Below are 22,158 nucleotides of genomic sequence, written 5' to 3'. Positions count from 1 at the left end.
CAGTGAATATTTACTGTGCACTGTCATGTTCTAGGGCCTGAGCTTTGGATTTGATGATGACTCAAACCTTCAAACCTGACATTACCATCTTGGCCGGGAAGATTTTATTAATTCACTTTTTGAACAAAACTTCTTGAAATAAAAGTTACTATCTAGGGAGAAAAATATTTTTAAGTCCTAAGTCATGAGTATATCGGAAGTCCTGCTCAACAACAGGCTCGTTTTACATATGGACCTGGAACACTTTGTGTACCACATATGTAAAATGGTTATGTATAGAAGGCACATGGTATGTACGTAAGTCCTATAGACCTACCTGTACATGGTTCCTGAAAAAGGACTGTGAAGGCACCGTTACCTCCATACTTTCCTTCCCAAAGCTCTTTCAGATTCCTAGACAGTGGTCCAGCATGGTGGTTCTAGTCATTAACCCCAGCACTCAGGAAAGTGAGTCAGAAGGATTTCCATAAGTTCTGGGCTAGCCTGGGTTACATAACGAGTTCCATTTCAGAGTGAGTTACCAAAGAATTCAAAGATGCCAGATGACTAGTGAACTCATTGAGAGCTGCTGGTGCTTCTAACAGAGTAAGCACTAGGCCCTCAATTTCACACATGGCATTTCACGTCATCTTCACAGTGGTTGTAATGTGTTTTACAACTGGGAAAACTGATACTTCCTTTTAGGTACCAGCATGGGGTGTCAAACGCAGCACCTTGGCATCATTCGAAGTATATTGCTTCCTGAGGTCAAGCCCCAAAGTTCCCTCCTCATCAAGAACAATACCATTGTTGTCATTATGGTTACTGTCATATTGTCAAAGCCTTTCTTTGTGCTAAAATTCCCTTAATAACAATAAATAGTGATGATAATAGCACTTGATAGTTGTTTTATCCTTGTTATCTGTCAGGCACTACCTTTCTATTGCTAGGGGATAGTTGTGTTTTATTTATTTCTACTGTTTTGGTTTTTCTAGACAGAATCTGGCTGGACTTGAACTCACCAAGTAGCCTAGACTGGTCTCAAACTCAGGGTTCTCCTGCCTCAGTTTCCCAAGTGCTAGGATTATAGGTATGTGTCACTACACACTGCCTCTAAGTGCACTTCAGAGAAGAGGAAATAGAGGTTTATATAGGCCATTTTCCTATGACCTCATAGCCAGTCAATACCAGAGCTAGGGCATGACCTTTGCCCAACTCTAGAATCTCATATCCTCTGCCAAACTGCCTATTGTATTAGATCTGCCTGAAGAAATATTGGCATTTCTCTCTTTTTATGCTTTTGCAAGCAGTACTTGCTTACCATTGGCTTCTGGTCACTGGAACTGTCTCAAATTCATCTGCTAACTGGGGTAGGGGCTGGGGGAGAAGGCCGCCATGGATGTGAGTAGATATGGCCTCCTGATGAACCATGACTATTTCCATCTGGCTGCAGGCCAATGCCATAAGAATAGGGAGTATGCTCAGGGGGGCCCCGCTGGGCCAATCAATTTGTATAAAAAGAACGTTGAAAAAATATAGTAGCTAAGACCTGTAGGTGGAAGCCTGGTAAACAAGATGACTCTTCTCTTTTGATTCTTCCTCTGCATATGATCCAGAAGGACTCTATGGGTATAAATTATCATCATGACAATGGCTGGACGCCCCGCCCACTAGCGGCTCTTAGTAGGGCCTCCTTCCTTCTCTAATGGCCCTGAATCCCTTACCTCCTGTCTAGTTGGAATGTTCTTCGTTCTTTATCCCATTTTTTCTCTTTTTGAAAATGCCAGCGCCATTCCACTGTAAATCTCTTTATTTTTTTTTCTTCTTTTATTTCAGCTCAAGCCACATTAAGGCTGAGAAGCACTGTGGAAAGTAGTGAGTATGGCAGGCTGGTAAATAGAGTTTGGGGGATATTTTTCTTTTATTGGGTTTTGCAAACCAATGGTAATTCTCAGTCCTGGCCTATCTTTGTTTTTGCAGTGCTATTAGGTAACTATAGATTGGGTTTGTGGGCATGACCCCAAATATACAATTCTTGGCCATAGTGGGGAGGGACAGGGCTGAAAAGTCACTCTGGGTGAAGTAGTATTAGCTTGATTAGCATTTCCCAAATTGACTTCTATGGTATTCCACCTGTGAGGGATTAATAGGTACCATGGGGAGAAAAGAGTTTCTGGGTACAAATGACTTTGATAAGTACTGAGTTAGATAAGCTAAGTTTTGCTTCAGGATTTTTGCCGAGCTTTTAATATACTAATGAGCATCATGAATCTCCAGAAGGACGTTTAGAGGTTTTCCATCCGAAGTGTGGTCTGAGGACTGGCAGAATAGGCCTCACCTGGGAGCTTGTTAGACGTGCAGCATCTCAAGCCTCCACGCCATACTTTCCCAGCCAGAACTGGCATTGTGACAAGATCATCAGGGGAGTTGTCCATGCATTAAATTCCAAGCAGCACCAATTTAGAGTGCATAGCATTTCTCAAACCTATTTTGTCCATAGGACCCCTTTATACACCCTCTTCTGGAACATTCTTCTGAAAACTACTAAGGCTAGAAAGTCCTTCATAGAATTTTTTTTTCTAAAGGAACAAAAGCCAGTGCCATATGTATAAATTGGGGCACGGATTGGTTGTACAGCACCCAAAGATTCATTTTACAGCAGCCTTGCACCTTCTGAATCTTGTGTCATCAGAAAGTCTATCCATACCCCCTTGTTCCCAATTAACTCATTTCCTGGGGCATTCTAAGCAGTGCTACGGCTGTGCTTCGTGGTCTGTTCTCTGGCCCAGATCACCTTGTTCGTTTCTTAAACCCAGCAGCTTCTCCTGGGTACCAGAGCTCAGAATCTGAGCATCCAAAGAATGTTCCATGATCCCCTGCTGTAAATCATTACAAAGACAATTTTCTCGAAGCTAGGCAACTTTTCAGTCCGGTGTGTTCTGTTCAGTTAAGCTGTCGTTGTTTTTCTTTTTAGGCCTTTAAGCTATTGTGCCAAACATCAAAATAACACTAGCTACTTTGTATTCAGATCTTGCAACTCATTTGGGGGCATTGTTAATATTTTATAAGGAAATTCTCTCTTTTTCCATTCATATTTGTGATTTTCAAGTGTGTCGCTCTGTTGCATTCATAAACACGATTTTTATTAAGTCTTGGGGCCCCAGTTTTTTTCTTTTGTTTTGTTTTGTTTTTCTTTCTTTCCTCAGAGGGGAAAAACCCCTCCATTTTTATGTTAAAAGTTAAAAAAGAAAATAAGCTTTGGTATGTAAAAATTGATTTTGAAAGAAAGTTGCTAGAACACATCTATTCTGTACCATGAGGTACACCTGTGCCTAGACTCGGGTTAAGACAAAGATCTCAGCACTGCTTCTTTGAAAGCTCTCACAAGTGTCTTTGCTGGGGCCACTTTCCATGGCTGGCCAGGACTGTGGGTTTAGAGACCAGGCAGAGTAGATAAGATGACAGTAAGGATGGCACTTAGAGATATTTGATCTCAAGGAAGACTACCAACCCCTGAAGCTGCCCAATATGGGGTGAACAGTGCTTCTGACTTTTTCCATACTCCCATTGACTGGCCTGACTCATACTCCCATTGACTGACCTGTCTCATACTCCCATTGAAGCAGAAACAACAGTGCAAAAGGGATTCAATTATGGAAACACCTCATCATGCAGGAGATCTGAGGCTTCATTTGAATTTCTCGCTAGCTCAATGATACCAGAAGTGCTATGGTCCAGGGCCCCATTCTTTAAAAGAGAAATGCAAAGTCATCTGAAAGAAGGTAATTATGCATGGCAATGGTTCCTAACCCTTCTAAGTATTAACATCAGGATACATCCCATAATAGTGGATTATTCCACTGAAATTGTTTTCTCCCTACTGATAGCCCACAGTTGGTATGGATTAAGGATTTTTTCCCCTGCTAGAAATCCACAGCTTTCAGTTAAGCAAGGTCACACAGGGTGAACTCTGTCATTCATTGCTAAGTATGATCTAGCAGCTGCTCGTTCTTGAGCACTTTCTCTATACTTGACACTGTCCTTGGCCCTTTTATCTACATTATCACTTTATATTATCATCCAATCCTCACAATGCCTTATTATCTCTATGTCCAGACATGGGAGTGGAGGATCTGAAAAGTAGAAAGCTGTCTAGGAGCAAGCCACAATCAGTAGAGCTCTTAAGTTCTCTTTACTCCTTCTGCCAGCACAGAAATCACTACAGAGTCCAAAAGGAAGGACCAGGGCCTTGGCAATTACTGGGAAGTTATGTTTGCCTCATCATTTAACCTAGGGCTGGTCCTGAAAGCAATTGAGACTAAGGTCATCTGCATAGCCCACTTGAAAAATTACCAACACGGCCAAATCCTAAAATCCACCCCTATACCCCACCATCCGGCAATGCCAGTCTTCCTCGTGGTGCTTGCTTACACTATCTGTTGATTGAGAAATTAATCGTGATGATGAATTAGTCTAAATTTGTGGCTGTATTTATTTATAAACAGTCTAATTGGGTAGCCCAGGCAGACTTCAAATTGGCAGGCCTCCTGCCTCAGCCACCTGAGAGCTGAGATTACAGGTAGGTGCTACCACACTGAGACGTGTCTTGAAATAAATATAGATTGTGTTAATCATTCTGACATTGGCCTAATGCTTGGAAAACAGTGATATGTAACTTGCTGCGATGTTTAGGAGAAACGCTTAAGTGTCTGGCATCTCTTGGCCAGGGTTTGACTTCTAGCATTGTCTCTTATCTGTGTGATCTTGAGAAAGTTAATTAAACCTTTGCCTCCATGTCCTTATCTTCAAACGGAGACTAGAAAGAGACCCACGTTCATAGAGTCGTTATGAAAATTTAATGAGACACTGCACAGGCAGCCCATGTAAAGTGGCTGGCACGTAGTAAATGCTTGTCAATTGATAACTGCCATCATCATCGTCATCATCATTGCTGGTCATTATTTGAGAACTCAGATAATAGTTCCACATATATAAGTTTGGATCCCTCTTGTAGCAGCCTGGAGTCCTGAACCTGCAGCAGTTCTAGGAGCCAATGTAGCTGGCACAGAGTATCCCTAACAGTCAAAGAAAATGAGTTGGAGGCTGGGTGTGGTGGCACACACCTGTAACCCTAGCACTTGAGAGGCTGAATCTGGAAGATTCCTAGTTCTAGGCCAGCCTGGGATACACAGTGAGTTCTAGGTCTCTCTGTAGGACTATATAGTAACTCACCAGCACCACCACATTATGAAACATTTTAAGCCCTGGCTAGCTAAAGGACCTAGCGTAGTGAGAATGGGGAGAAATACCAGAGCAAAGGTGGCGATAGGCATCATTTCAGGAGGGTAGCTAGATAGTCACATTTAGAGAGGAAACCAACACCTACAGTAAGCCTTCCAACACTTCTCAAATTCTGACTTAGCTAACAGTTGTGCAGGAAGACAGTAGCAGATAGTCGTCACTGAAGGGCCTTGCTATTAGTTGCAAGGATCTTATTACTTAGGAATGTTAGCTCTTCAAGTGTACTGAGAGGGTGCTTTGATCTTCACCTTATCTGGCCTTGCATTATAGAAAGAAGTCTTGGTGTCAGGCACTAGCCCATCACTAGAAGGTTGTTTAGGGGTGACCTGGACAGTTTCTCTTCAGCATATCCCTGCTCACCTTTACCCCAAATGAAAACTCAGGAAGGCTTTTGAAAAGGTCCTGGACTGCTAGGACTATATAGTTCGTAGCCGCAGTTCATAGCCACTAAGCAGCAATGCTTTCTCCTCTGTCATTGCTCCACCCCGAAGAGCTCAAATCATAGGACAGATTGACCAAGGAGCCCAGTGAGTCTTGAAGGTTCAAGAGATCCGACAAGAAGGAGGTCAAGGATGGAGATCCATGGGGGGGCGGGGGTAGGGAGAAGTGGCCACCCCTCAAAGCTACACAGTATTGGATAGGAACTAGTTCACCCACGGAAAGAGCACACAAGCTGTGCTGATTAATTTGATGAGGGAGTTGAGCATATTCTGTGATTTTTTTTTTTTTTTTTTTTTTTTTGCTAAGAATGGGCATCAGAGCCAATTAAACCTCACCTTCCTAGGGAAGAAACTGGGAATCCCAGCTTCTGGGTTTATTTTAGGAAGCTGATCTTTCTGGGGGAAAAAAGCCTTCAGTAGCACATGGCAGTATGCCACAAAAAGGCTGCTTCTTCTTGACCTTCAGTCCAAACTCCTGCGCACACCAGGGGTTTGTGTCCCAAACCAAGGACCTTAAAGATGCTGCTGTCAGTCTTGTAGATTCACTGGTGCCTCATCATCATTTTCCCCAAAGCATCAATTCCATTCTCCTTGTCATGCAGTATACCATTTGTAATTGTCTGGTCCTTTCCTTGTCCTGATGGGGAATTCGGCTCCGTGGCTTCATTTGCATCGACAAATGCAGACTGGCATCTGTCAGCTTAGCACCTCAAGCCAAGGATCTGGAGCAGCAACCGGCAACCTTCTGAGCCAATACTTTGGATACTGAATTCAGAAATGACAGTGTCAAATTGGGGCTAATTTGCATAGGCTTATCAGGTTAATTACTACAATGTCTCCAGGAACTTAAAAATCCTTGAATTCTTATGCAACCAGAATGCTCAAAGTCTGTTGCTATGAAACTTGGAGTGTAAATTACCATGAATACCATTAATCTGTTCGCTAGGAGGTTAATTTGCAATTTGTTGGCAAATCACATGTGGGTCTTATAGCAAGAGTGTGGGTGGTGTTTTCCTGCCAACTTGTGGCCCTGCCTGTGTTTTGGTGTGTGTGCATGCACTCATACTCGTGTGCGTTCGTGCACTCACGCTTGCACACAGTACTGGGATAGGTACCTTATGGAAACTTACTTCTTGGGTCTTCCCACTGTCTTCCAATCTCACTTGGCTCTTTTGGCACACCTGGTTCCTAGAAGGTGTATTCTCCCAGTTGTAGGGCTCCTGGACAGAGCACTTCTTGGCCTGGTGCCAGCCACCTAATGTGACATTACTTCCTCCTGAGATAGAAGCACCAAGGTGTCTGCTCATGCCTCTGAATCATCCAGCTTTTTTGGAAACATGTACTTTGGGCTTCATGGCTCTCAAGTGGTTTTGGTGTGCCCCATAGAGAGGAAACTTACCTTGAAATTGGAGATGGTGACCAGACCACCCTGGGGGATGGGGTGACCACTGAACATAGCTATTCCTACGTTACTCTTATGACAGGTGGCAGGGCTGTTGACCCAAACTGTGTGAGCACACTCTCCACAAGAGGCTCATACCTCCAACCATCAGAAGAAAATTCTCTCCAGATGTAGAGGAAAAGCTGTGGGGTGTGACTGATGGGGTGTTAGAACCACCCCCGGAAGTAGGTAGAATGTCAGGGTGACAGATCTCCCTCGGGTAGAAGCATAGGAGATTCAAGCATGTTTCTGAGAAGAAAGGCCTAGCAGGCGATCTGGAAGGGAATGGAAATATAAAACTCCCATTCGTTGGAAGAAAGACATAGTGAAAGTTTGGAAAACTCTGAACTGGTTTTGTTTACTGACTCTACAAGAATGTCTTAGAACAGAGAAATTACCCAAGATGGAAGGAAAAACATGGGGCAGTCAGAGAGACAGGTAGAGGACTGCTAATGTGTCTTCTTCAACAGTTCTCTTCACCACAGTCTTCCCTGCCCATTCGTTCACAAGTCATTTGCTGGGGCTGGAGAGATGAGTCAGCAGTTAAGAGAACCCTGCTACTCTTTCAAAGGACCAGGGTTCGAGTCCCACCCCACCCCCACATGGTGACTCACAACCATCTGTAACTTCAGTTTCAAGGAATCCAACACCCTCTTCTGGCTTTCAAAGGTATGAGGCACAAAATCATGCTGCACAGACACATATGCAGGCAAAATATTCATAAATTCAAAATATTCATACATAAAATAAGTAAGTGTAAAATTTTAAAAATATTAACTGACCAAGGGTAGTGGTTCATGCTTGCAATCCCAGCAGTACTGAGGGTGAGGGATGAGGAAGAGGAAGGTTTAAGGCCAGCCTTGCTTACATGTTGAGTTCCAGGCCAGTCTGTGAACTCCTATCTAAAAATTTTAATCTTCTCTCTCTCTCTCTCTCTCTCTCTCTCTCTCTCTCTCTCTCTCTCTCTCTCTCTCTCTCTCTCACACACACACACACACACACACACACATCTGGTTATGGAATATGATAAGCAGAGCAAAGGTCTTGTCCTGCCCTCCATAAGCACACATTCTAACAGAGGCTAGACCTTTAAATTAATTCTGTGAGCCGCGCAGTGGTGGCACACACCTTTAATCCCAGCACTCAGGAGGCAGAGGGAGGCAGATCACTGTGAGTTTGAGGCCAGCCTGGTCTACAAAGCAAGTCTAGGACAGCCAAGGCTACACAGAGAAACTCTGTCTTGAAAAACAAAACAAAACAAAATTTAATTCTGCCTAGGGGCAGATGAGATTCAGAGAAGCTTTTCTGGGCAACATGACTTCAGTTGAGTCCAAGAGGTGAAGTTGGAGGTTGCCAAGCAGTCAAGGTGACAGTGTTCTGAGAAAGACATAGATAGAAAAGTGAGTATAAGTACGGAAGGATAAAGAAATTTAGTGTGCTCCCCACTGATCTCCACTGAGGCTGGAGAGATGAGTCAGCACTTAAGAGAACTGGCTATGCTTTCAAAGGACCAGGGTTCGAGTCCCACCCCACTACCCACAGTCTTAGCCTTCCTCCTAAAGCAGGAAATTCCATTTTGCTTATAAACATCACCCCATATTTCCACAAGTGGCCCTAAAAGAAGATTGTTCCAGAAAGAAGCATTTATAACATTTCTCTGCTTCTATAACATTGACCAAACACAGAGTCACTGAATACTAAACACCGTTATCTACCTCAGGATGACACCTGCCATGTGTTAAAGGCTGGGATGTGGGCTGGGTATGAATCCATCTTAGTGGCAGAACACTTGTACTGTATGCCTGAGTCCCCGGGATCCTTTCTTAGGACAGTAAAAGCTATAGAGAGGAAAGAGAAGAAAGAAAGGGGCTGGAGGGATGGCTCAGCGGTTAAAAACACTGGCTGCTCTTCCAAAGGTCCTGAGTTCAATTCCCAGCATGTACATGCTGGTTCACCTATAATGAGACCTGGTGTTTTCTTCTGGAGTATAGGTATACATACAGGCAGAACACTGTATACATAATAAATAAATTTTTAAAAGAACAAAAAAGTGTATTTTTTTAAAGAGCATTTGCTATTCTTACAGATAACCGAGGTTCTCAAATAAAATAAAGTAATAAATCTAAAAATATATAATTATTCCCTGCCTCCTCAAGAGGCAAAATGATGGACTGCCCGTAAAACGCATGGTGGAGCCAGGCTGTGGTGGTGCACACCTTTAATCCCAGCACTTGGAAGGCAGAGGCAGCAGATCTCTAAGGTCAAGGCTAACATGGTCTATAGAGTGAGTTCCAGGACAGCCAGGGCTGCATAAAAAAACCCTGTCTGGGGTCGGGGGTTGGGGATGGCGGGGGCGGTGGAGAAAAGAAAAAAAAAGGAAAGCAGTTTGGTGGTGGCAAAGGGAAACAAACATGAAGAATAATGTGTAGCCGGCATTTGCTAATTTCCTGGTTCTCATTTCTTCTACCCTTCGCCACCCTTTTTCTTCTTCCCGTTCAACCCCCTAAGACTAGATAGGAGAGAAAAAAGGATAGAGAGGTAAATGGGCAATGTCATCATTAAACTACTTCCTGCTGATTAGGAGTGTCAGACTCCTTCGGGTTCCTTTACTCTTTGATTATCTGATAATATCTTCTTCTTCTTCTTCTTCTTCTTCTTCTTCTTCTTCTTCTTCTTCTTTTTCTTCTTCTTCCTCTTCTCCTCCTCCTCCTCCTCTTCTTCTTCTACCTTAACATGACTACTTAACCAACTGCAAACAACAGCAACCAACCAACAACCCACACCACCTCCTGAGGCCCTAACATTTGTATACCCTCTGAAAAGTCTCCAGAATTCCAAACATCACAGAATTGCAGAAACTATCTGCAGCTGGCAAAATCACACCTCTGCTAGAGCACAAGGCAAATTGTAGTCAGCTGTTGTGAAGCAGCCCCATATCCCCACACCTGGGATTAAAACAAAAACATTCTTATACGATTTCTGTGTTCAAAATTCTCACTACAATAATGGGAATAAAAATAGTTAGCATTTATTAAGCATTTCCTTGGAGCCAGACACCTTTGTGAGTTTACATATACTCTTCATCATAACCCCCTGGGGTACATAGTGACATAATTTAGTAACAAGAATAATAGGTAATGCTATTCCCACTCTACCCATTTCACAGGTGATGAACAGGAAGCTGAACTAGTCAGTCTTGGAAGGTGGAACTCAGCTGTCTTCCATTGCTGAGGTTCTGTGGACTTGTTCTTTCTTCCTGGTTCCAGGATGGCCTCCACGGGCCAGAGGTGGTCTGTAACACCAACTGCCTACAAGGGTGCTCCCTCCACCACGGAGAATCTAGACCAATCGGTAACAGGGATGCTTAGCTTGTCCTCTCACTCTCTTAAAGAAATAGCAGAGGGGAGAAGAGATGGGATTATAAACTCAGAGGTCCACAGGGCCAAGTCTGAAAGATGCAGTGGACTCACTAGAGGAAGATCTGATGTAATACCCAAGAAATGTGCCAGTTCCCTTTTTGGTTGTTCTTTGAATAAAACAAGCCAGGAGCTTAGGTACAATAGTAAATGGAAACTGACACTTTACCCTTTAATTAGGCTACAGGAAAAAATGGTGGGTACTGGAGTGAGCCAGAGAGCCTCTCATCCAAAAGGGACACTACCACTTAGTTCCATCAAATTATTATTTGGTGGATTCTTAAGGCACTGGCTTACCAGTTGGATTTTGTTTTTCAAGAGAAGCCAAAAATCTGGATCCTCATATGAGATCTGAGGATTTTTACATTTTTAAATAACGTTTACTTATGCCACGCTGTGTGTGTGTGTGTGTGTGTGTGTGTGTGTGTGTGTGTGTGTGTGTGTGTGTGTTGTAGACAGTTTGTGGGAGCTAGTGCTCTCCTTCCATTGTGTGGGTACCAGGGATCAAATTCAGATTTTCAGGCTTGGAGGCAAGTGATGTTTCCTGCTCCATGATCCTGCCAGCCCAATGTTTATATATTAACGATAAGAAGATTATCATCAAGGGGGCTGGAGAGATGGGTCAGAGATTAAGAGTACTTGCTGCTCTTTCATAGGATGCAGGTTCAATTCCCAGTTCTGGCTCACACAGCTCTCTGTTACTCCAGCTCTAGGGAACCCAACACCTTCTTTTGGCCTCTGTTAACAAAGCACACACATTTTACACATACAGCTAAGTACACACAGTTTGTTCTGACGTTTTGTGGTGGTTTTACGGAGGGAGGGAGGGAGCTTGAGAGAGAGGGAGAAAGAACGTGAAGTTAGATGGTTAAGGAGGGAGGGAGGACATGGGAGGGGTTGGGGGAGGGAAGAATATAATCAAAATAAATTGTACGTAAACATTATTTAAATGAATAATTTAAAAGTCAATGAAAACACGGGGCAAGCCTAACAAAGTGCCTCTGCCTACCTAAGGGAGTGAACTTTGAATGAAGTAATTGGAGTCTCATTTTTCCCAATATGTAAAATAGGTATAAAAAGCAATACCTGCTTGAGAAGATAATTATGAGAACAAGCTGAGTCACACAGCTGGGATTAATCCATGGTAACTATTGAGATGCTTATTAGTCCTAGGACTGTCAATCTATAGTATGAAGATGAGCTATTTCTAATTGACTGACTGGGAAGTCTTTACCCTTCAGCTCCTGATAGCCATAATGTTGGAGATCCTGCTTGCAGACATACTTAGACACCTGGGTAATGCACGCCTGGAGACGTGTGCCTTTACTCTTTGTGCCATAATTTACAAAGTCGGCCCAAGGCTGAGGAAGGACTGAGAAGGCCTGAAGAATGATTTCAGGCAGAATGCAGGGGGAGACTGGGGCCATAATTTATACCCGCTCTCCCTTCAGCTCTTAGTTGGTGATGCTCAAGGTTTTCAAGAAAGCTGTTGGCTGCTAACCCAAGTCTTTTTTTTTTCCTTTTTCTCCTGTTCACACCTCTCTCTTGACCCCCTGTGTCCTTCGTCATCTCTTCTTTTCCTTCTCTCTCCCTTCTCCTCCCAACTTCCTCATTTCAGGCCTTGGCTCTCACCTTGGCTGCACATAGGAGTTGCCTGAGGAGGTTTTAAAAATCTGCTCATGTAGGGGCCTGTCCCACAGAGATTCTGTGAGCCCCCTTTTCCTTGCACAATCAAAATCCAAATTTATATCCGAGTATGTACATATTTTCAGAGAACTCCATCTGGCCCTCAGAGGGTAGTATGTGGAGGCTACGGCAAAGAGCTGAGTGTCTGGGCCCTCTTGGTCATTACACATCATGCTTTCATGGACAGACACACACACACACACACACACACACACACACACACACACACACGGGGTGGGGGAAGGGAGAGTGAGAGAGAGGGGTGGGGGGAGAGATAGGGAGGGGGAGAGAGAGAGAGAGAGAGAGAGAGAGAGAGAGAGAGGGAGAGGCTTTCTCACCTCTCCAAGCCTTGGTCTCCTCACTACCCACCCCACAGGAATGGTTTCCTCCGGTGTTTGTGAGGATGTAGTGAATCACTACATCATGTATAAGAGCAGGTTTTGCAGAAGCCCAGCCCCCCTCTTCACAAGGGAGGGCCTGTTATTATAAGGTTAAGAAGGGTGTGGGTGGGGAGGCAACAGAGGCAGCAGGGAGCAGCATTACACTTGGAGAAAAGGCCACGCACGTGAACAATGCAGCGCACAAATGAGAGCAAATTAATACCGGGCCCAGGGAGAACAGAACATTCACACACCAGGGGCAAGGCACCTATTCGAGCTGCTAGGCCTTGATAGGGAGAAGGCAATGGGATCTCGGAGGGAGGAAAGAGGGGGACTCAGAGAGGGGGATTTCTGGTGCTAGGGAAGCTTATCTGGCTGGAAGCTTATCCTTCCCTCCTAGGAAACATAAGAGGAGAAAAAGGGCAGGGGATGGGGGGGGGCAGTGGAGCTCCCCACATAGACCTGGGGAGTAAGGAGGAACATCTGACCCAGCAGTGGAAGGGGGTGGGGGAGGAGGGAGGAAGCCAGCAGTGTAGCAAGGTAGTCAAAACAGGAAGGTACAGCCCTCCAAAGCCAACCTATTTGCCTTCAGTTCATCTACTAGCAACTGGACCCAGGTGACCAAAGCAAAGGGTCCCTAAGGCAGGAGCTGTGAACTATACAACCAGTTCCCCCCTCCCACCACGTCTCTATCTTTTTTTCTCCCATTCTGTAAAACAATCAGGGTCCATCTGACTCAGAGGCCATCAAGCCTCTCTCAGTTCAGAGAAGCCGTGTCAATTCTTCAAGGAAAAAAACTGGAAAGCAGGGGACAGTGAAGCAGAGTGGAATTCTAGATCGGGACACTATTAAACATTCTCCCACGGCTTCCATTTCAGAGGCACTGGACCAGTCCGGACAGCTCCGAGAATTAGAACAAAGCCTTGGAGAACTGACATTGGGTCAGAAGCCAGTCGGGAGTGCTAGGAAAGAAGGGGGACCCTCAGAGGCCCTTGGGGGAGCAGCTGTTTATTCATCACTAAGGAAGGAATGTAAATTTTTAATAAATCAGAAGGGAAATGTCGCCTGTTCCTCCACCAGTGGAATTAGCCCCAGAGGACCTTTGGGGATCAAAGGACCCTTTCACAGGGGTGGCCTAAGACCATTGGACAACAAAGATATTTACATTGCAATTCTTTTTCTCTCTCTCTTTTTTAAAGATTTATTTGTTTATGATGTAGACAGTGCTCTGCCTGCATGTACACCAGCAAATCAGAAAAGAGCAACAGATCTCATTATAGATGGTTGTGAGCCACCATGTGGTTGCTGGGAATTGAACTCAGGACCTCTGGAAGAGCAGCCACTGCTCTTAACCTCTAAGCCATCTCTCTATCCCATACATTGCAATTATTAACAGTAGCAAAATTGCAGTTATGGTTTAGAGGTCACCACAAAATGAGGCATTGTATTAGGAAGGTTGAGAGACACTGGTCTTGGGGATACTCAAGCAGAATGCTACCCCTGGGAGTCCTGTTTTCTCTGCTTTGCTTCCACAGCAAAGGATGCATTAGATAGCACCTACATTGTTGAGTAGCAGTATCGGGTCCATGTCCATAGTGCAGACCCTTTGCCTAACTCTCCTGCACACATAATGTTAATATTTCTGCTACCCTTAGAAGAACAGTAGTCCCCAGTGTCCGAGAGCTTAGAGTCTGCTTATTTCAACAAGACGCAAGCATGGAATCAACTAACCCAACATTCACATTTGATGTGTGGAGAAACTGAGGCTTAGAGACAGAAAGTGTAAGGCCACGTAGGTCTAATTCCTGCCAGGGCTGAGGTGAACAGCAAGCTGCTCCTGCTTGCATCCCAGGGTGTTTTCTCTTTCTTTGATTGCTATTATCCCAACTCTTCATTATATTTAGGAGAAAATGCCAGAATATCTTCAGAGCCAGCATTACACATAGGTAAACATCATGTGATCAAATGTGTCTCCTCAATTGCCTGTGCCTGAAATCTTACCGCCCTGATTCGTTCCTTTGGATCTTGAGGTTTTCTGCTCTTTGGGGGTGGGTATAAACAAGGGAGTGGGGAGTGTTATGGACAATTGCTGAGAGGAAGGCATTGTAAAATTGAACCAAGCTATAGGTTTGGAGAAAGCAGCAGCAACTGGTCTAGGAGACAAGGTACAAGTCAGACAGAGAAGACGAAGAACCCAGGGCAAGGATCCCAATCTGGGGCTTAGACCATCCTGGTGGAGGCAAGGAAAGAGCTGATGATGAACACACCCAAAGCTACCAGCAAGTCACAAGCCATTCAACAAGCTTTTCAGCCACACAGTTCTACTGTGACCCAGGAAGCCTGAATCACTGCTGGGTGGCCCATGCTAGGGAGGATGTGAGAGTGAAGGATAACATCAGGCTGTCTGGAGTGGCAGCAAGGGCACTTTATTAAGAGAAGCAGCCTGGGAGAGATGGATGCAACAAGGGAATCTATGAAGACATCGAGAAGAGCCCCAGCCATAAGAGGGATGGGCTCAATGGCTGCCAAAGAAGGCTGGGTGTGGGATGTATCTTGTTCTGTGCCTTCCCTAGGGACCTACTTGCTGCAGGTGCCCTGGCCCAAGGCCAAAGTGCTTGTTCTTCCTCCCTTTGGCTTTCTTTCTAGTTCTTCTAGAGCTGTTTGGGGCGGCTCTGAGCTTGGCTCCGCTTCCTAGGTTCCTAAGATTTTTTTCCCCCTTCGTCCTCTATCAGCTCTAGCATTCTTCTAGCCAATGTTGAGGATGATCTGATGAGAAGTGAGACTGGAAGGGAAGAAGCTAGCGGATTTGTCTAGAAAATGGTTTGGCCCCGCAGGAGCCTGCGTTTCCTTAAAGCCTGTTTGCTTTGGGTAGCTGAGGGTAAAGGTGAGTGCTCTGGGAGTTGGGACACTTGTCTCGAAGATACAGTTACATAGTAGGCATACTACAGTCAGCCCTTTGTACCCGTGGGTTCTACGTTTGCAGAGCTAACCAACTGTAAATCAAAACATTCTGAAGAATAAAATTATCTTGCTTCTTTTCCAAAAAAGAAAGAAAGAAAGTAACTCTAAAGAGAATTGTGTTTGTGTTGAATTTTACCTCTTGTCATTAGTCACTAACCAATATGGTATGACAAGTACTTACATAACTGTTGCATTGTATTAGATTTTTAAGTAATCCAAAGGTGATTTAAAGTATACAAGAGAATGGGCATTATATGCACACACAGTGTGTTATTTTAAATAAGGGAGGTGAACATCTTTGTATTTTGGTATCTGTTTGGGATCCTGAAACCTGCCCTGTAGATACCAAGAGACAACTGCGTGGTAGAATTGTAGAGAATATCAGGGGTGTTCCGTGGGATGGGCTAAACAACAAAAGACCCTCCCAATGTTTCTACTAGTCCTGTTGCAGGTCTCAGCTACTTGGGCAGAACACAGAAGCCCAGCTGTTAGCAGAATGAGCCTCTACCCTCTTCACCACACTCTGCTGTCTGACATGAGCTCTGTGTGTTCTGAAGGGAAGGTGTCTTGGGAGCCTTCAGAGGCTTCAACATCTGCAATCCTAGAGGTTGGATAATCTCACAAGGAGGCGGGCAGGCGGGGAGCGGGAGGCTGCTATTGCCATTAATTAGAGCCCCAATGCCCAAATAGTTCTGCAGGTCCATTCAAGCCCTTAAAGTGATCTCCTGAGTTTCAGGCCGGGCCATCACTAACCAATGTGTCATAGGCACCGCTGAGGGAGAATGCTATTTCACAAAGCAGGGGCTGCTGAGGCGCAGGCTCAGGAGTTCTGGAAAGATGAGATTCAGTGCCATCAATCTGAGAGAGTCAGCCAGGCATTCTTTTCAGCTTTAGCACCCAGTAGCCCCTCCCACCTTGGAGACAGACTAATCCCTGACTTTGGCTAGTGGCTTTACACTTTTCAAAGTGCCTTCCCATCCATTACCTCCCTCCAGCATCACAAACACCCCCAGAAAGGAGGACTGGAAAGGTGTTATTATCCCTGTTTGACCAACAAGAAAACTGAGGTGCCGAAAGGATACATGACTCATTCAGGGTCACACAGCCATGTATTTAGACAAAGAACTAGGGCTTTAAATGTTTTCTAAATTCCAGTCTTGTGTTCTTTCTGCCTTGCAAGGTGCAAGACTACAGAAGTGTGCTGCTCCTAGTACAGTACCCAACACTATATAGAGGCTAATAAATATTTGCTGCCTGAATGGATAAGCAAAGAAGGGAGAAACACATATTCCACAGTGGCTCTTATTCTTATTCTTGCTGTTTTGAAAAATGGTCTCACCACATCACCCAGGCTATTCTTGAATTCCTGGGCTCCAATGATCCTCTATACTCAGCCTCCCAAATCTCTGAGACTAGAGAGATGGCCAACCACACACAGCTCTACTGATCTAGGACAAGTATGCTATACTATTTGATCATGCTGACCAGGAAGTATGAGATCTTCCCCAAATCCCAGATGCCAATGCCAAAGAAAGGCTGGTGTGACACCCCTAAAGAAGCCAGTGGGGCTCAATCTCCTAACATAGTTGGCTTCTGCTTGCTCACCCTTCACAGAAGAGTGGGCCCTGTGGGCCCTTAATCCAGTAGTAGGGAATAGTCAGAGTCAGCCCCAGTGCAAGAAGCTCGTCGCCAAGTTGTGTCTACAAGCTTCCCTCTGGTCCCCCATCAATGGCTCTCTGAAGTGCTGGTGTGCGAGTTACTTGAGAACACTGGCTGCTCTCTTCTTTAAGACCTGGGCACTCTCTCCTTTGCTCAGCGAACTCTTAGCATAACCCAGACTTCAGAGATTCTGAATTTGTCTCAGAGAAGACCACCTAGATCCAGAAACCTCCGCCCCCCTCCCCTTTGTTTTCTCCCATGGAGCCTAGCACATAGTAGGTACCTATCAAATGTTAAGAAATGAACTGTCTCTGCTAAAGAAGGATGCCTGGGGTTACCATTTGTCCTTAGTCCGGTTAGAAAAATGGGGAAAGGAAAGGTACACTGGTTCTCAGATGCTACTTAGCAGTAAATACAAAGTGGCATTTGTGCTGGGTGCCCCTAATTTAAGATCCTTGTGCTTTCTTTCTTGAGACCACCAGTTCTCTCCTGAATACTCAAAGAGTATTTGTTTTGCACCCCCAGAGCCTCGGTTTTGTTTTCTGTACAATAAAGAGGGCGCTGGAATGAGAAAATGCATAGCACAGTGTCCAGCTCTTAGTAAGTGCTCAACCAAGCGGAGGCAGCTGGATAATCTACACCTCCGATCCCAGAGGGAGGGGTCCCCCAGGGACACCAGACTGCTCATGAGGCTAGAATCCAGGTAGGAAAGAGGGGCCCAGGCTGTGTTTACCAGCTCCCTGCTTAGTTCATCACCTCAGCCTGGGCTCTGGGGCAGAGCCAGTCGCCTCCTTCTTTAAGATTCTGGTCACAGCAGGGGCTGGGTTTCTAAGGCAGGCGTGATCTTTCTCTTCCAACAGACGCCGCTGCCGCTAGTGTCTGCGCTGGGCACAGGCAGGGGCAGCCGCGCGCGGGAGAGACGGCGGGAGGGTTCCTGGCTCCGCAACCACGCAGCCTGGGCCTGGAGAGGGTCCCCGACAGTAAGTACTGAGCCCCGGAAGCCAGGCTAGGGCTCGCCTAGGAAAGGGTCATATAGCCGGGCGTGTGTGGGGTTGTAAGGTTCGCAGAGATTGCTAGGGTCCTCACTAATACCTCAGAGTGACTTGGGGTCAGCTCTGCCACGTGCCCCTTCCTTCTGGGCGCTTGCCCCTTCCTTGCTCCTCCTGGGGGCGGGGGTGGGGATGGGGGGGGCGTTTCAGAAGGTGACATTCTTCTCCATCTCCCCACCACCACCACCACGAGCCCCCAAGGATTCCTTCTAGTAGCCAAGCGGCCCTCGGGTCGGTTCGCAGAGCCATGGAGGAAATTGCAAGTCAAGGTGCACGCGGGGCAGAGGTTTAGTTGCCGGTGGCAAAGTGGCGGCGGGAGCAGGAAGTTTTCCTGCTGAGGGTGGGGGGCGGGGAGCGAAGAGGGTGTAGAGAGTAGAAAGCTGAAACGGAAAGCAGCGCTTCTAGGTGTTGGAACCCAAGCATCCTGCCAGCCACCAGATTCTCTAGGATTCTCTGCAGGTGAGAGCTTTGGTCCCCCTGCGGGCAACTGCGAGTCCTGTAGGGAAAGATCTGGGCTTCTAGCCTCCCTCCTCCGTTTCCCAGGCATAGTGGCTAGATTGCGCTCCCAGGGATCTTTGACGGTGGGGGAGGTGCTCAGGGGATGCTGACGGTGCGGTTGCATTGTGGGGAGGGGGCAGCTGAGACCTCAATGTTCTCCAAGCAGAGCCAGGCTGAGAAACATGACCACGGGCACCTACCTGGTGGTATATTCCTTACAGAACTAGCATGCCACAGCAAGTGAGAACAAGCAGGAGCATGCCTGTCACTGTTTTCTCTTGGCTGTGTACAATTGAGATGGTGTTAGGCCTGAGATAACAAGACCCCCGTGTCTCCCCTCTGCTTTTCCACCCTCAGCTACGTTGGTTAGGCTCACCAAGCTCTTTAAGCTCCCAGTAATAATAAGTCATAGGCAATAATAACAGCACTGGCTGTCATTTGCTTGGAGCTTGTTATGTGCCAGGTCCAGTTCTAAGTACTTGATATGCATTATTTTATTCATTCTTCACAAAATTCCTGTGCGGTAAATACTAATATTATTCATATTTTACAAGTGAGGAAATCGAGGCATAGAGAGGTCGTCAAGGCTATGGTCCAACAGCAAGTAAGTGGCGGAGCTAGGATTTCAGCCCAATCTTTCTTCATACATTTCCTCATTGGTAATTATTGGAAATATGATGACAAGCTGGCTTTAATGAAATAATAAAAGCCAGGTTGATTTCTCTGTGGCAAAATTTATTTTAATTCTGTATTTCCGAAGTCAGGGCCCAGTCTCAATGAACGTTGAATCAATTTTTCATATCACCCCCAATTACAAACTGTTGAGAAAGACAGTGGGCCAGAATAACACAGTAGATTCTATTACTTGATTCCCACTGATAATAATACTTGTTTATAGATCCTATAGATGAACACCTACTTTGTCAGGGTGTTGCATGTATTCAGTCTTTGTATACGGACTTTGAAGTGAGTCCTATAATGAGTCTCACTTTATAGATAAAGGAATTGAGTCTTGGCACTCAGAGGAAGAAGGCTACCAAGAAGAGACTTTATAATCTAATCATATACAGAGGGAGGAGGTCCCCCTCAGTCACAGTCATAGGGGAGGGGAATAGGGTGAAAGTGGGAGGGAGGGAGGAATGGGAGGATGGGATAACAATTGAGATGTAATATGAATAAATTAATTTTAAAAAAAAGAAGAAGAAAAAAAGTTGGGCTTCCAACCCAGATCCAAAACCAGAGCTGAAACAACCCTTTGACAGATCTGTGCATGAGAACTGGGCTTGGTATTTCCCAAAGTTCCCCAGTCATTTGCCCAGAACTCTATCTCTTTGCTCAGATACCTTTACACTATAGATGAGGGAATTGCAAAGATACCTTTACACTATAGATGAGGGAATTGCAAAGATTGGTGAAGAGCAGGTTTCCAGGAAAAGACAGCGTGTTCCGGATGGATTTGGGTTATGTTGTTGTACTAAATACCGTGCCTGTGACATCAATAAGTTGTTATGCTTTATAAGTTCTGTTAATTAAACAAGTGTCTGGTTTGCTGGTTTACTGGCTTGGAGTTGTTAATCCGATATTATGGCTCTATCTGAGTACCTCTGTTAGGAGTTAATTTTTAAAGAATATTTGCAATAATGGCCAAAACTGTCTTTGTATCCCCTAAGGAGGGAAGGGGGCTTGATTTGAAACTACAACTCGAGTGGCAGAAGCCTCCCCCCCCCACCCAGAATGATCCCTATGGGCTGAAACCTAAGTGTCACTGGCCCCTGTGGGGCTGTTCCTGGGTCATACATACCTAGCTTTCAATGGAGTCCTTTGTAATTTCCTACTATTTCCCCAGCCCATTCAGAGAGCTAGCATCGAATAGTCTCTCTTCAATGTGAACAAAACAGGGTGTGTGAACCCCATGCCTTCAGTCTCTGGGACTATGGCGGGATCTTATTGAACCTGCAGGAAACCTACCTTTCCTGATGCTCCTACGACAGGGGGCTTCCAAGTATAGCTCCTGGTAACAGGGTGGTGCATGAGAAATGTGTTGGTAACCCTAGTGTGTGCACAGCTCTGGCTCTCATCCCTGTGAGCGAGAGTCCATTGCATCATTTCATAAGGCCACATGAAAGGAGTCAGTGGGGGAACTGTGCTCAAATTAAAGTTTTGCTTGAATTTATTCTGTAATTTCTTCTAATTGCAGTGACTTAAATACCCAGAGGTTTCCTTCTTTGCTGACTCTTCCTAACTATTCATTTGCTGGGATGAATGACATTCCTTTCCTGAAATGTCCTTCTCACCTTCACCACTCTGCAAGGGTAGGGGAGATCTGCTGGGAGATACCTTCCTCTGTGTTCCCACAGCATCCTCTGCTGCCCTCTGTGCAGCTAGGGGACATATGGTTTTGTGGTAGTTTACACACCTGTCTCCACATTGGAGGGAGAGGCTGGGTGCATAATAGAGGTACAGTAGTTATTTGGGGTGCATATATGAATGAAGGAATGAATTGATGCTTTATAAACACTACAGAAGAGAGCCCCTCATTCACAGAAAGGGACTTTGCCATCCTTCCCTTTATAAGAAGGTGAGCAGAAAAAAGAACTTACATTATTCTTCAAGAAAGCACTGGCTTTACAGGTTTAATCAATCAAAATAAATACACCGTAATGTCAAAAACCTGAAGGCTTAGGGAAGGGCTTTCTTGGTTAATAGGCTATTAGGGTACAGTAACTTAAAAATTGGTCTTCAAAAGTTATCACCTTTCTTGATCTTTTATTTTATCTTACTTATTTTTAAGATTTATTTATTATTGTGTATACAGTGCTCTGCCTGCATGTACACCTGCATGCCACAAGAGGACACCAGATTCCCCCTAAAGATGGTTGTGAGCCACCATGTACTTGCTGGGAATTGAACTCAGAACCTTTGGAAGAACAGACTCAGACTGTGCTCTTAACCACTGATCCATCTCTCCAGCTCCTTCTTGATTCTTTTTTTTTTGAGGTTCATACAATATGTTCTGATAACAGATCCTCTCCACTGCCCCATGTAGCTAACTCTACCTTTCATTCTTTCTTTAGAAAACAAACAGGCAGATAAACAAACCAAAATATAAGAAAATAAACATGAAAAAACTAACACACACACACACACACACACACACACACACACACACACACACAGAGAGAGAGAGAGAGAGAGAGAGAGAGAGAGAGAGAGAGAGAGAGAGCTCCATAAAATCAGAAACCATAATATACATGCAAAAGACCACTGAAATGGAAAAAGTGCCCCCAGCACAGCAAAAATAGACAAAAACAATCTACAAAACCACCATCATTTTTGTTTTGTGCTAGT

At 45.1% G+C, this 22,158-nt stretch overlaps 1 protein-coding gene across 3 annotated transcripts in view; it reads left to right on the top strand.

Annotated features, from left to right (window-relative positions):
• Positions 1–22,158, top strand: part of FRMPD3 (FERM and PDZ domain containing 3) — a 152,040-nt gene that overhangs the window by 41,915 nt on the left and 87,967 nt on the right. Inside the window, exon 1 of one of the 3 annotated variants that reach the window (XM_084790922.1) lies at positions 17,931–17,966. The exons of 1 other annotated variant lie outside the window; for it this stretch is intronic. In XM_084790922.1, coding sequence (XP_084647048.1) covers positions 17,950–17,966 — 17 coding nt within the window. In that variant the 5' untranslated portion in view covers positions 17,931–17,949. Of the gene's footprint in view, positions 1–17,930; positions 17,967–18,174; positions 18,244–22,158 lie in introns of those variants that run through there. One more of the 3 variants, XM_084790923.1, reaches the window with a different exon arrangement.

The sequence above is a fragment of the Acomys minous genome, assembly GCF_964271855.1.
Source record: "Acomys minous genome assembly, chromosome: 7".
Taxonomy (NCBI): domain Eukaryota; kingdom Metazoa; phylum Chordata; class Mammalia; order Rodentia; family Muridae; genus Acomys; species Acomys minous.
The sequence above is the reverse complement of the archived record's forward strand: the minus strand, read 5'-3'. Positions and strand labels throughout refer to the sequence as shown.